Source organism: Globicephala melas, chromosome 12 (genome assembly GCF_963455315.2).
Source record: "Globicephala melas chromosome 12, mGloMel1.2, whole genome shotgun sequence".
NCBI lineage: Eukaryota > Metazoa > Chordata > Mammalia > Artiodactyla > Delphinidae > Globicephala > Globicephala melas.
In genome coordinates this window covers 55,805,466-55,817,644 of record NC_083325.1, presented here as the reverse complement: position 1 = coordinate 55,817,644, position 12,179 = coordinate 55,805,466, and the positions used below count along the sequence as shown (strand labels likewise).

The 12,179-nt window shown below is 44.3% G+C and overlaps 1 protein-coding gene, 1 long non-coding RNA gene and 1 other non-coding gene across 6 annotated transcripts in view; 2 read left to right on the top strand and 1 right to left on the bottom strand.

Moving 5' to 3' along the window:
* HAAO (3-hydroxyanthranilate 3,4-dioxygenase) overlaps positions 1-6,794 on the bottom strand; it is a 28,039-nt gene extending 21,245 nt beyond the window's left edge. Inside the window, exon 1 of the mRNA XM_060309942.2 lies at positions 6,706-6,794. Within this exon, the coding sequence (XP_060165925.1) occupies positions 6,706-6,719 (14 nt within the window). The 5' untranslated portion in view covers positions 6,720-6,794. The remainder of the gene's footprint in view (positions 1-6,705) is intronic.
* The window catches only part of LOC115854073 (uncharacterized), a 169,026-nt gene continuing 162,762 nt past the window's right edge, over positions 5,916-12,179 (top strand). For 3 of the 4 annotated variants that reach the window (XR_009566304.1, XR_009566306.1, XR_009566303.1), the window contains exons 1-2: positions 5,916-6,277; positions 8,612-8,673. This is a non-coding gene — a long non-coding RNA (uncharacterized lncRNA). Of the gene's footprint in view, positions 6,278-6,471; positions 6,589-8,611; positions 8,674-12,179 lie in introns of those variants that run through there. The other variant, XR_009566307.1, reaches the window with a different exon arrangement.
* On the top strand, positions 6,287-6,379 carry TRNAI-UAU (transfer RNA isoleucine (anticodon UAU)). Its single transcript is given in 2 exon segments — positions 6,287-6,324; positions 6,344-6,379. It is a non-coding gene; the product is annotated as a tRNA-Ile (tRNA).

Below are 12,179 nucleotides of genomic sequence, written 5' to 3'. Positions count from 1 at the left end.
AGGTTACCAGAGGCTGAGGGAAGGGGGATGGAGAGTTTATTGCTTAATTGGTACTGATTTTCAGTTTGGGATGATGAAAAAGTTCTAGAGATGGATAGTGGTAACAGTTGCACAACAATATAAATGTACTTAATGCCACTGAATTGTACACTTTTTCTTTGGCTGCACTACCCAGCAGTCCCACTCCTGTATTTACTGAAAAGAAATTAAAACAAAAGGACTTGTATAAGAGTGCTCCTAGCAGCTTTGTTTATAATAGCTCCAAACAGGAAATAACCCAAGATGTCCATTAATAGGAGAACGGCTAAGCAACTGCGGTGTATACATGTAAAGAAATATTATTGAAGCCACTCAGTCAGTTGTTGGCTAAACAGAGATATGAACAAAGGTTGTTTTACTCCAGTTCCTTATCTTTCTTCAACCGCACAGGGTGAGTTTTCCTACTCACTCCAAAATTTTGACCTAAGGACAGCCCTGAATGTTACTGAAACTCCAGAGTTCCATAGGTGCCTCTGCTAAGACTCTTCCTTCCTCCTCTCAAAGGGAAGACCCCATCATTATCTGTGCTTAGTCTCTAAGACCTGTCATCCTGTACCCCATCTTCTCAGCAGGAGGGCTTTGGGCATTTATTTGGGTGCCCCAGCATACCTGGATCCCAGTTTTCATCTCTCTAGGGGTCGTAGTTCTATCTGGTCTTTCCCATATTTCAAGTTAGAACACTTTGGCCACCATCATGTGGGGTCTCTGTGAGCCCTGATTAGTGCCTCTCTTGAGGGTGACCCCTCATGGGTCTCTTTCTCCAAGGCGAACTGAGCACTGTACTCTGGAAGGGCATGGACTCCTGAGTCTTACCATCTGTATTTGAAAACTGGTCCTACCACTTACTTAGGTAACCCCACTGTGCCTCAGTTTCCTCATCTGTAAAAGAAAATACTACTACTACTTACTTCATAGGGTTGGCATGAGGATTAAATTAGTTAATAAGGTGTAAAGTTCTTAGAACCGTGCCGGGCACATGGTAAGTGCTGTGTAAGTGCGTTATTTTTTACCCACCTACCCCCATGTTCTCCATATTCTTTGAAAGATTTTGTTCTCATATGACAAGTGAAAGAAATAATTAGGATCCAGCCAGGATCCAGTCAGGAAGCGGAAACCACACCAGTACTTTGAACAGGGAAAATTCAACATGAAGAACTGTTGACAACCAGTTAACGGGGACTACCTACTAAGAGGGGTCAACGGGACTCTAAGGGACACAGGAATAACGGATAAAGGGAGCAGCCACTACCTCCAGAGGTGACACAGAAAACCCACGGAAGGATAAACTCGCTCCCTGCCACAGCTGAGGCTCAGAACTCACGGGTGGGGGCGTGGCGGGAGAAGTTTGCTGAGGAGCTGCAGGCTGGGGCTGGCGAGCAGGAAACGGTGATGGCCGAGCCTGACCGGAAGCGGCAGCTGTGCAGTAGAAGCCGGAAGCAAAGCCCTGGCAAGAGGGGGAGAAGGCCCTTCAGTGTTCTGCGGACGCCTCCCCCTGACGCGGCGCGAGCGTGGTGCTGGCTGGCACGATCGCAGGGCAGGGCAGAGACGGTGTACTTGGAGCTGAAGAAGCACCAAGTTCACAACAGGCGCACACCCCGTCAACGTCCTCATAATTAAACGACGTTTAACTGGGAGTGGTTCCTGTTTATGTTTCATGTGCTGATAGCGGTACGAAGGGGGCTGTGGTTAGGGCAGTCCCGTGCTCCCGGCGGTCCGCTGTAGTCACTAGTCGTGCCCGTTGAGCCCGTATTATTACAGCCACCCACCCCTACGCCCCTCTCTCTCAGAAATGTCCCTGTTGGGAGGATGAAGTGTGTGGTCACGTAGACAATAGTATTCCCACGGATAGTCGCCAGAGACACAATAAATACACACAAACAAACTTGCTTGAAGACAGCCCAGGTGTGGAGAAGCCACAAGATTCAGGGAGAAGACAAGGGCACTGAGGTGAGCGTGGCGGCCTGATTCCCCCTTGCAGCGCTGGCCGGTTTGGAGGTGGCAGAAACTGAGGCTGAAAGAGCCGAACCAAAAGCAATAGTTCTCAAGGGTAATATGTGATTTTAAAAATGTACATCTGAGTCTGTCTAAAAGAGCTCTTTTAATAAGCATAAAGTAAGTCTGACATGCAAGCACAGTGTCATTGTTAAGACGGCAGCATCTTTCTTATCGCTACGTAAAGTGATGGCACATTTTACAGGTCATGGCCACTTAGGTTTGATGAAATACAGTCTATTTGTTCCTACGGTATACTTGTTCCCACGTACAGTGTCTCTGTAGGAGAGATTCCTAGAAGTGGAACTGCTGGGTAAAAGGTCATATATTTGATAGATTCTACTAAACTGACTTAAAAACAAACAAACAAAAACCCTGAACAGTGTCCATTTCCTCACACTCTCCTCAACACTGAACGTTACCAATCTTTAAGACTTTTTCTCCTCTGACAGGCTCTCACCATGTCCTCATTTCAGCTTCAGTCCAGAGTGAAGGGAATCTGTGATTCCCAAAGTATCATCATGTTCCACTCCTATGTGTAATTGGTTCAAATCTGCATCATACTTTCCTAGAGTTTGGGCCTTAAGACCTACGCATCTTTCTCCTCCTAAGGAAAAATAAAGGGTCATTTCTCCACGTGGTGCTGGTGAGGATCATGGACTATTAGGATAGGAAGGGATCTTAGACATTGCCAAATCCTAGGAGTTCTGAAAGACATTCAAGATGGTCTTCACTGTTACAGGTGGCAGAGTATCTTTTCAATTTCTACTTAGAAAAGTAATAATTAAAATAATTCTTCAGACAACCTCTTGCCCCATCAACATGCGATCACTTGGGGAGCGTCTCAGTGCCTGTTGACCAGCACCTGCAGTGGTCCCTGCATACAAGAAGTGTGCGTATGACTCAGCTGAAGAGGTGGGTCGTAGGTGACTTGTGACTCCTCTACAGCAACTTTTAAAAGTCATATACTGCTTCATATACAGCCATAATGGAATGCTGGCTAAACACATAAAAAGTTTGCTGAAATAAAGTAAAAGAAGACCATATACTGAAAATTCTACAAATTTGGTTCAAGATGATATTCATTTACTAAACGTGCAAATTGCATTCTGCTAATCAAAATATCTTGTATGTCAGAAACAAAAGCCCAAAAGAGAAAATATAGTGATCATTATATCCAATTTGGTCTTTCGTTATTAGGGATGAAGACCAACCATACCCTCTTCATGTTATTTGCAGAATGGTGCTTACATATAGCAGCCAGAACCCTTCTGTTTTAGCTCATCATTTAGACACAAAACCATGAAAGGAATAAAAATAAACCAGTTTTTTAAAGTGCAAAAAGCACAAATTCTAAACATTCGTTTAGGAAAGCAGTTTGTGTCTATTTTTGATGCTACAATGAGTCATTAAATTTCATACATTTTAATATACATTTGTCCTAAGACCAATATGATATATGTTCTTTTAAAAGTTATTGTTAACAAAGCATGCTTTTCCCTTACATAATTAAAGTAAATTAAACATTTTGCATTACATGGTAAATGGAAGAAGGTTGAGACTAGTCTTATTACAGTATGGGTATTACTCAAGATTATTTTAACATTATACATATATCTAAAATAGGTTTTATTTTAAAAATCACTTCTTTATTACACATCACACAAATTATTAAATGCTTAAATAATTGCAAGTTGTTATCAAGAGTATACATGGTAAAAGGCATTCTCCAGTTAAGCTAGAAAGCTCTTATCTGGTCTAGATCCCTCAGTTTATAAATGAGGAAACTGAGGCCCAGAAAGGGTAAGAGATTTACTTAAGGTCACAGAGCCAGGGAGGGCCTCAGACTCACTCTTAGTTCTTTGCTCTTCAGGGTGAGTGTGTATGAGGTTAAGTGATTTGAAGTTCTCAGTATACTTGTTCTTGCTGAAAAATCTCTCTGGTGGCAGAGATTCTGACACTGCCCCCTCTAGGTTCAACATTGCCCTCACTCCTCCCTTAGAGCCCCAATTTCCTTGGGGACTAAGCTATTTTAGTTCCCAAAGGCTGTATCAGATGCTGCCTTCCCTTCCCATGCAACCAGGGTCAGTCAGTATCTGCTGAAACAATACTGTTAAGGAGTAAGTCCATGAAAGCGGAGAGTGGGAAGGGAAGCTGGACCACCAGGGGCCATTTTTTTTTTTTTTTTTCAGGGGCCATTTTTGCTGCTTATAGTTCACCAGGCAGATTCTACCTGAGGGATTCAGGAGGGAGAAAGAGCAGACTCGGCAGATGCTACTGGATTTGAGAAGACGCTGTGTATGAGTCTACAACTTACTTTCTTGTCTTTCAGGAAATTAACCCCTTTCAATTTAGGGGGAAAAATTATTCCCACCTGGGGGCAAATCATGCATTTACTTTTGGAACTTGTTCCATCTTTTGGGAGGGACTTATTTCAAAGGCTCACTCTCTGCTGCCCTTGATTTACCAAGGACTTGCCAAAGCACGCTCCAAGGAGCCCTAATCCTGGTGTGTTGTAAACAGCTCTGCATCCCACCATCTGCCTAGTACCTGATGGGATCTTGCAAGGGTGTTGACCATCCCCCTTCTGAGCTCTTGCTCTGGATGTGTGTCTCTCACAGTTTACAAACCACCAGGAGAGGCTCGCCTATCTCCTTTCTCTGGGTGCACAACCAGTCTGTACAAAGCAATGAACTTCCTGAAAACACCTGCAGGAGGCCTCTGCCTTAAACAGAACCTGTGCTTGTCTCATCATCTGTCTGATCTCTCTAATCTCTTCTGCTCCAATTTCAAGGCTCTTCTACAATCGTACTCTCGACCTCATCACCTGAACACAACCTGTTAATGTGGGTTAGTCACCATCAAGGTGATTATGCATGATCTTTATTCTGCCCCCATCACTTGCTCATACTGGTTCTGAAATCTATTGACATGGTGCTCTGTTGTTTACTCTTCTGGCTCTCCCAGGAAAGCAGAGGTCACCGGAACAGGGTGACCAACATGCCAACAGAGGCCCAGGAGACAATCGACTGATGCAACGCCAGAGGAAGAGAGGGAGGGGGGAGGGGGGCATTTTGTGGAGGAGGCTACAGCTACCCTCCCAGAGGGATGCAGGTTCCTAGCAGAGTTATCAGTCAAGGGCAGTAGGCACAGTGCCTAGAGCCCCCCAAATGTTTACATTTTAATTTTTTTTTGAAATCATAAATATAATAATGAATGTAACAATAAATCCAGCCTGGATTATATTTGTGGTTTGTAGTAGCAAAATATAATTTTAAAAAATTTTTGTTGTTTTGATGGACAAAGTGGCCCACGAAGACAAAAGTGTGTAAGGCACAGGACAGTCATAATTCGGCCCTGGGTACGGTTTACACTTTCTGGTTTTAAAAAAAGAAATGGATATCCAGATATTTGTAGGGGACCTCTTGTTTTTAAATATTAGGAACTCGCTTTAAAATTAAACAAAACATACACGTCGTGGCCCAACAAAACACGTGGAGCTTAGCTTGCACCCTCTTGAAGGCCTGGGCTATCACCGTGTCCCCAGAATGCCCGTGGTTGGACACGATCCGAGCACCCCGCTCAGGATGTAAGAAGGGGCAGGAGAAAGCCTTCGGGTCAGGACAAGGGTCTGACGGTTAAATCTCTGCCCGGTCCGGTCTTGGAAGCTCGGTCGCCACTCCGGCCCAGGCGCTCCCTGGCTGCCCCACCGGCAGGCGCGGGCTTTGCTCATTCACGGGTTTTCCCGCTCCTGCCGACTTCCAGGGCGGCGCGGGGGGTAGGGGCGTGGGCTCCTCCAGCTCACCGGTCACGCGGGGGCGCGGGTCAGAGGCGACAGTCCAGGGCATCTCCCCGCTCGGCCCCACCCCTCGGAACAAGGCCTGCCCGCCGGCCGCAGCCCGGTTCCCGGACTAGGCCTGCTTCTCGCGGGGCCTGCTGCTGGGAGGCGAAACTCCACACTGAGGGCGCGGAGGTGGTTTCAGACCGCAGCGCCCGGGCTCCTCCTCCCGCGCTACCCAGGGAGGCGGGCTGTGCTCTTTTCAAGGTCCCGCCAAAGGGCCCCGCCCTCCCGGAGGGAGACCTAGCAGCCTTCCCTCCTACACTAGGCCGGGGACCGCCGGACCGGAAGCTGCGGGGTCTCGGGGCCCCGGTTCGTTCTCGCCTAGCCGCAAGCCGCGGGTGCGCATGCTCCGCGAAGGCCCGCACAGGGCCCGGGTGAACCCTGATAGAGCCATCGCGAGGCGGGGTAAGCGGAGCTCCAGTGGCGCAATCGGTTAGCGCGCGGTACTTATACAGCAGTACATGCAGAGCAATGCCGAGGTTGTGAGTTCGAGCCTCACCTGGAGCATGACCCTTTTGGATACCCGCACCCCCCTTTTACCCCCTTGCTCAAGGGAACGAGTCAGTCTGTCTTTAGTCTCCTCAGTTCCTGTCTCTCACTGCTCTGCTTGCACGTCCTGCTTCGCTGCAGGCAGGAAGCCGCTCTCCTTGGCGCCTCACTCGCTTTCCAAGCTACTTGTTGCCCCCGCGCAGTGCACCGTCCAGCCGCCCGAACCCGTACGTTTACCTGCTGCTCCCTCTTCCTAGGCATTTCCTTTAACGGCAGTCCCGGGTCCCGGTACCGGGGATGAGGACGGGAAGTCCCGGGGCGCTGCACCGGTGATGGGACCCTACCTGGGCCTCGTCATCGAAAATTCCAGGCTCCCTCTCTACGGGGCGTGCCCGAGTTCCCGGCGCCGGTTCCCTGCTGCTGCCCCTCACCCAGGGCCGGGAGCGGCGTGGTGAGCGCTGGCTGTCGGGGCCCGAGCGGGGCGACCGCTCCCGCGAGCTGGGGCCCGAGGCCCAGCGCAGGGCCTCAAGTGAAGCAGTCGCTCTCCTCCTTTTTAACTATGGGTTGGCCAAAAAGTTCGTTCGGGTTCTTCCGTAACATCGTTACCAAAACCGCGAACGAAAACCCGAACGAACTTTTTGGCCAACTCAATGCTGATAACTGGTCGTTGCTGCCTTCCCCCGATCTGCAGAACCCCTAGACCGCGGGCCCCTCTCCCTTACCCAGGCCTCCAGGCCTCCCTGGGCGGATTTGCAGTTTGGGAAAAGTGCCTGGGCGTTTCCCTCCCCCTATCTGTGCCCCTGCTCCCCGGTGTCAGTCAGGAGTGGTGGAATTCGCTGGCAGACGGGAGAACAGACGTTTTCTAGGGATATCCTTTCCGGCCTGCTGCACACCCCAGGTTCAGAAGTACCCCCGGGGAGCAGGAAATATGCCAGCTGGGTTTTGAAATCTTCCAGCACGCGAACATTCTGAGGCAGGGGGGCCGCTTTGTCAGGGGGTGGACGGATGCCCCACATCCTCAGGAGGTGGGGTGAAGTAGGGAGCAAGCTTAGTTGGGATGAGAGGCCTCCCGGACGTGTTCTCCCGAAAGAGTGGTTTCAGCTGTTTTTATGGGCGTGCTAGGAGTTAACTCCTGGGATGGAAATACTACCAGGAGCGGTGAGAAGCAAGACCTAGAAAGCTCGGAGGTAGTGGGTGGAAGGTGGAGCTCTTGTCTGTCTCCTCGGCTGCTAATCCCAGCCCCAGATTCCGAAAGGGGAGCCCCATGCCTCCTGAAATGTGAGAAAATCCTTCCACCTCACCCAACCTGGCTGCCAGTTCCTCGCTGAACCGGATCTTTTCGCTCACAGGCTCATCCTCAGCAGATGGTTGAGTGCTCCCCTTTAGAATTCTAGCCAGCCTGGAAGCAAACATCTATCCCCAACCCCCACCAAAAAAAGTTTGCTTAATTTTTTTAAAAAAACAGGTTTATCGAGATATAATTTATATACCCTACAATTCACCCATTTAAAATGTACAATTCAACGAATTTTAGTACATTTACAGATATGTGCAACCATCACCACAGTCAATTTTAGAACATTTTCATCAACTCAATAGAAAATCCTGTATCCTTTAGCTATCACCTCACCCTACCCCTAAATAACCACTAATCTACTTTCTGTATCTACATTTACCTATTCTGGACTTTCATATGAATGGAATCATGTAATATGCAGTCTTTTGTGACTGGCTTCTTTCAGTTATCCTAATGTTTTCAAGATTCATCCACATCCTACCTTGTATTGGTGCTTCATTTCTTTTTTACGGCTGAATAATATTCCGTTATATGGATTCTTCCCAATTTTGAACAATGGAGAAAAGGTTGGCATTTTAAACACATTTGCTGAAAACTGCTTTTTATAAGGGAATTAATTTTAAAATGTACAAAGCATAAAAACAGTCACCCTTGCCAAGTGTATGTTTTTAACCTTAAGAGGTTATCACTGCAAGAACTGGTAAGATATTTCCAAGAGCTCAGCCAAGAGCTGAGCACGGAGCAGTTTCCTCACGTGGACAGAAATGCATGAATGAAAGGTCATTCTGCCCAACTCCCTATCCATGTTGGAGTCCCTTCTGCAAAACCCTAGCTCCTATTTGAAAAGTTCTAGCATCAAAATGTCATTTCTTCACAAGATGATGCATTCCACTTTCTGTCAACTCTCATGGTTAGAACATTCTTCCTCTTAAATATTGTTTCTGTCCCTATAGGTTATTGCTGGAATGGTGGTGGTTTGGGGAACTCTTTTTTGGTGAGACGGTCAAGTGGGAAGGTAAGAAGCTAAATTATCAATAGTTGCCCTTGCTCTATTTAATCTGGAAATCACCAGATAGATTATTAGTGGATTATAAACAAACAAATAGACCACTGGCAGATTTGTAGATCAATGTCTTAATGTGAGGTTGATAGGATTTTTAAAGGGTGTGATGGGTGATAAAGATCAAATCAGAAAATTATGGGAACATGCTATAATAACCATAAAGTACTCCATATACAGGTGTAAGGAGGTGACATTCCTATCACCACAAAACTAGTGGATTAGGCCTATATGCAATGTATGGTGGCTTTAAGGAGGAAGACGGGTAAATATGAGGTGGATGAACCCAGAAGGTAGGTTGAAGTTATAGCTGAACAGCTGTAGACGTCTAGCTGGAGACAAGCCTGACCTACCTACCCGTTGAAATCCATTGAACTCTATTGAACTATGCACACAGGTTGACATTAGCTTTGTAGATGGCTTTGGATGGGCTTATTAAAACTGTGTGTGATACAAAGCTGGAAGGGAGTGCAAATTCAGTAGAATTTCGAGGAAGAGTGGAGCCAATCCAGGGACAAATATTTCTGACAAATGACAAGATGCAATTTGATGGAGATAACTGTAAGCCTGTGTTCAGTTCTGAGTTCAGTGTGGGGCGTGCCTGGCTTGACAGCTGTTTGCATATAAAGGATCTGGGCATTTCGGATATGCACAACCTCAGTTGTCCTGGCCGTGTGATTCAACTGTTAAGAATGTCAGCCAATTATTAATGCATTACTATATAATGCATTACATGGTGTGGCGTCAGAGATCACAAAACAACAGTCTGTGGAACAAATCCAGCCTCCAGACAGGTTTTGTTTGGCTTTCTAGCACTGACTTGCAAGTGTTTAAATTTTTAAAAATCGTTTGCCTGCATATTGGGAGGTTTTACTGAAATGCCTAGATTTCAAGTTTCTAATGAAAAATTAGAAGACTTGGCCATCTCGGGCCCTTATTCCCACATGGCAACATTGGCTGCCCCCTTTGGATGGGCAGGTGATCTTTCGTTTGCCGTGGTCCTACCACTCTCCATTAATCCTCGCAGAGGTGGGTACCAGCTGCTTGCTTTGCTGTTTTCTTAACCCCTGACTCATTTCTCTCATTTGTGACCTACGTTGACTGTGTGGATCAAGGTAGGGAATACTCATGTTGAAGTCAGCCTGAGGGCTGTGATCTGGGTGAACACAGCCCATTTAAAATTCAACAAAACAAAACTCCAGTTCTTTGTTATGGAAAATTTCAAACATACCCAAAATAGAGAAAATAGTATATTTAACCACCCTGTATCCATCCATCACTACTTTCAAGAATTGTCAACGTTATTTCATCTATCTCGTTCCCACAACATTCTCCCCTACCCTAGCACTGTCACCAGAATATTTTAAAGGAAACCCCAGCTATGGTTTAATTTAACTTGTAAATACCTCAGTATGTATACCCAACAGGTAACCACTTTTAAAAAGAGCATAACCATAGTACCATTAGTACACCTAACAAGAGTAATAATAGAAACTCTGCATCATCTAACACCTCGTCTGTGTTCAAATGTCCACATTTATCTCTGAAAGATATTTTTATGGTTGGTTGGTTTGAATCGAGATCCAAACAAGGTCCATACATTACATTCGATCAATGTATCTTTTAAATTTCTTACCAATTACCCACTCCCTTTTTTGATATTTATTGATCTATAGAATCTCCCACAGGATTTGGCTAATTCCATCCTCAAGGAATCCTTTCACAAGTTCTTCAGTCCCCCCTGACAATTAGATCTAGAAGCTTGGTAATATTAAGATGCAATTTTTTTCTTTTTGCAAAAATAGATTGTAGGTGGTACTATATACTATTGTATCACAAGAGAGAAAGTACATAATGTCTGGTTGTTCCACTTTTACTGATGTTAATTTTACTGGTGATTTCAGATGTGGTCAGCCTGGTCCATCCATTACAAAATGCCACATCAGCCTCTAACCTAACGGTTTTAGCCTCTGTTGATGCTCCTTGTCTAGATTTATTATTGTATTAAGGATTACTCAACAAGGGTTTTCTAATTCAATTATTCCTTCTGTATTTATAACTGTCATTCTTAAAAACCCCCTTTTTCCATCGACTTTTTGGTTTTCCTAAAGCACAATTCACATAGAAAAGACCAGGTAATATTCCTGGACTCTTTTCCTTTTTCTGCTAGTCTTTAGAATAATGAATTGATGCTCTAACAACTCCCAAAGGTGACCAATTAGTTTTTTTAAATTTTACAGCTTTTTTTTTTAAAGTATTTGACATACAATGAACTGCCTGAATGATGCTGAGTAGCTTTTCTAGTGCTTATTAGATATTCAGATATCTTCTTCGGTGAATTGTCCATTCAAATCTTTTGTCTGTCTTTTATTGGGTTGTTTGTCTTTTCATTATTGAGTTATAAGAGTTTTTGTCTATTCTAGATATAATTCCTATGTTGGAGATATGTTTTGTAAATAATTTCTCCCGGTTTGTGATTTGAATTTTCATTTTCTTAACGGTGTCTGTTGAAAAGCAAACTTTTAAATTTTGATAAAGTTCAATTTATAAAATTTTTTTCCATTATGGATGATACTTTTGGTGTTATATCTAAGAAATTTTTGCCTAACCCAATGTCACCAAGATTTTATTCTATGTTTTAGCTCTTACATTTAGGAGTTAACTTTTGTATATGATGTGAGTTAGAGGTCTAAATTTTTCTTTTTTTGTATGTGGATATCCAATTCTGGCACCATTTGTTGAAAAGCCTATCCTTTCCTGATTGAATTGCCTTGACACATTGTCAAAAATGAATTGACCTTAGCTGTGTTGGTCTTTTGTTGGACTCTCATTCTATTCTGTTGAGCTATATGTCAGTGTGGTGTTATGTGTGGATTACTATAATCATATAATTTGTATGAATCATGATTCAATTATATGATTATAGTAATCCACACATAATGCTATATATATATGTATATATATATAAATAAACTTTAGGGTCAGTTTGCCAATTTCTATGAAAATATCCTGGGATTTTTACAAGAATTCTGTTGAAGGTATTGATCCACTTGAGGAGAATTGCCTGTTTAACAATATTGACTCTTCTGATGCTATAAGCAAGTTATACATGTCTCCACTTATTTAGGGCTTTAATTTCTTTAAGCAATGTTTTGTTGTTGTCAGTATTGAAATGTTGTATTATTTCTTCCTTAAATATTTGGCAGGATTCACTGGTGAAGCACTGTGGGCCTGCAGTTTTCTTTGTAGGAAGTTTTCTCTTTAAAACCCTCCAAACTGAATTTCTTTAATAGATTTGGGGGCTATGCAAGTTACCTATTTATTCTTGAGTGAGCTTTGGTACTTTGTGTCTTTCAAGAAATTTGTGTATTTCGTTAAAGTTATTGAATTTATTAGCATAAAGTTATTCATAATATTCCCTTCTTGTCTGTAGGATCTGTAGTGCTTTCCCCTCTAATTTC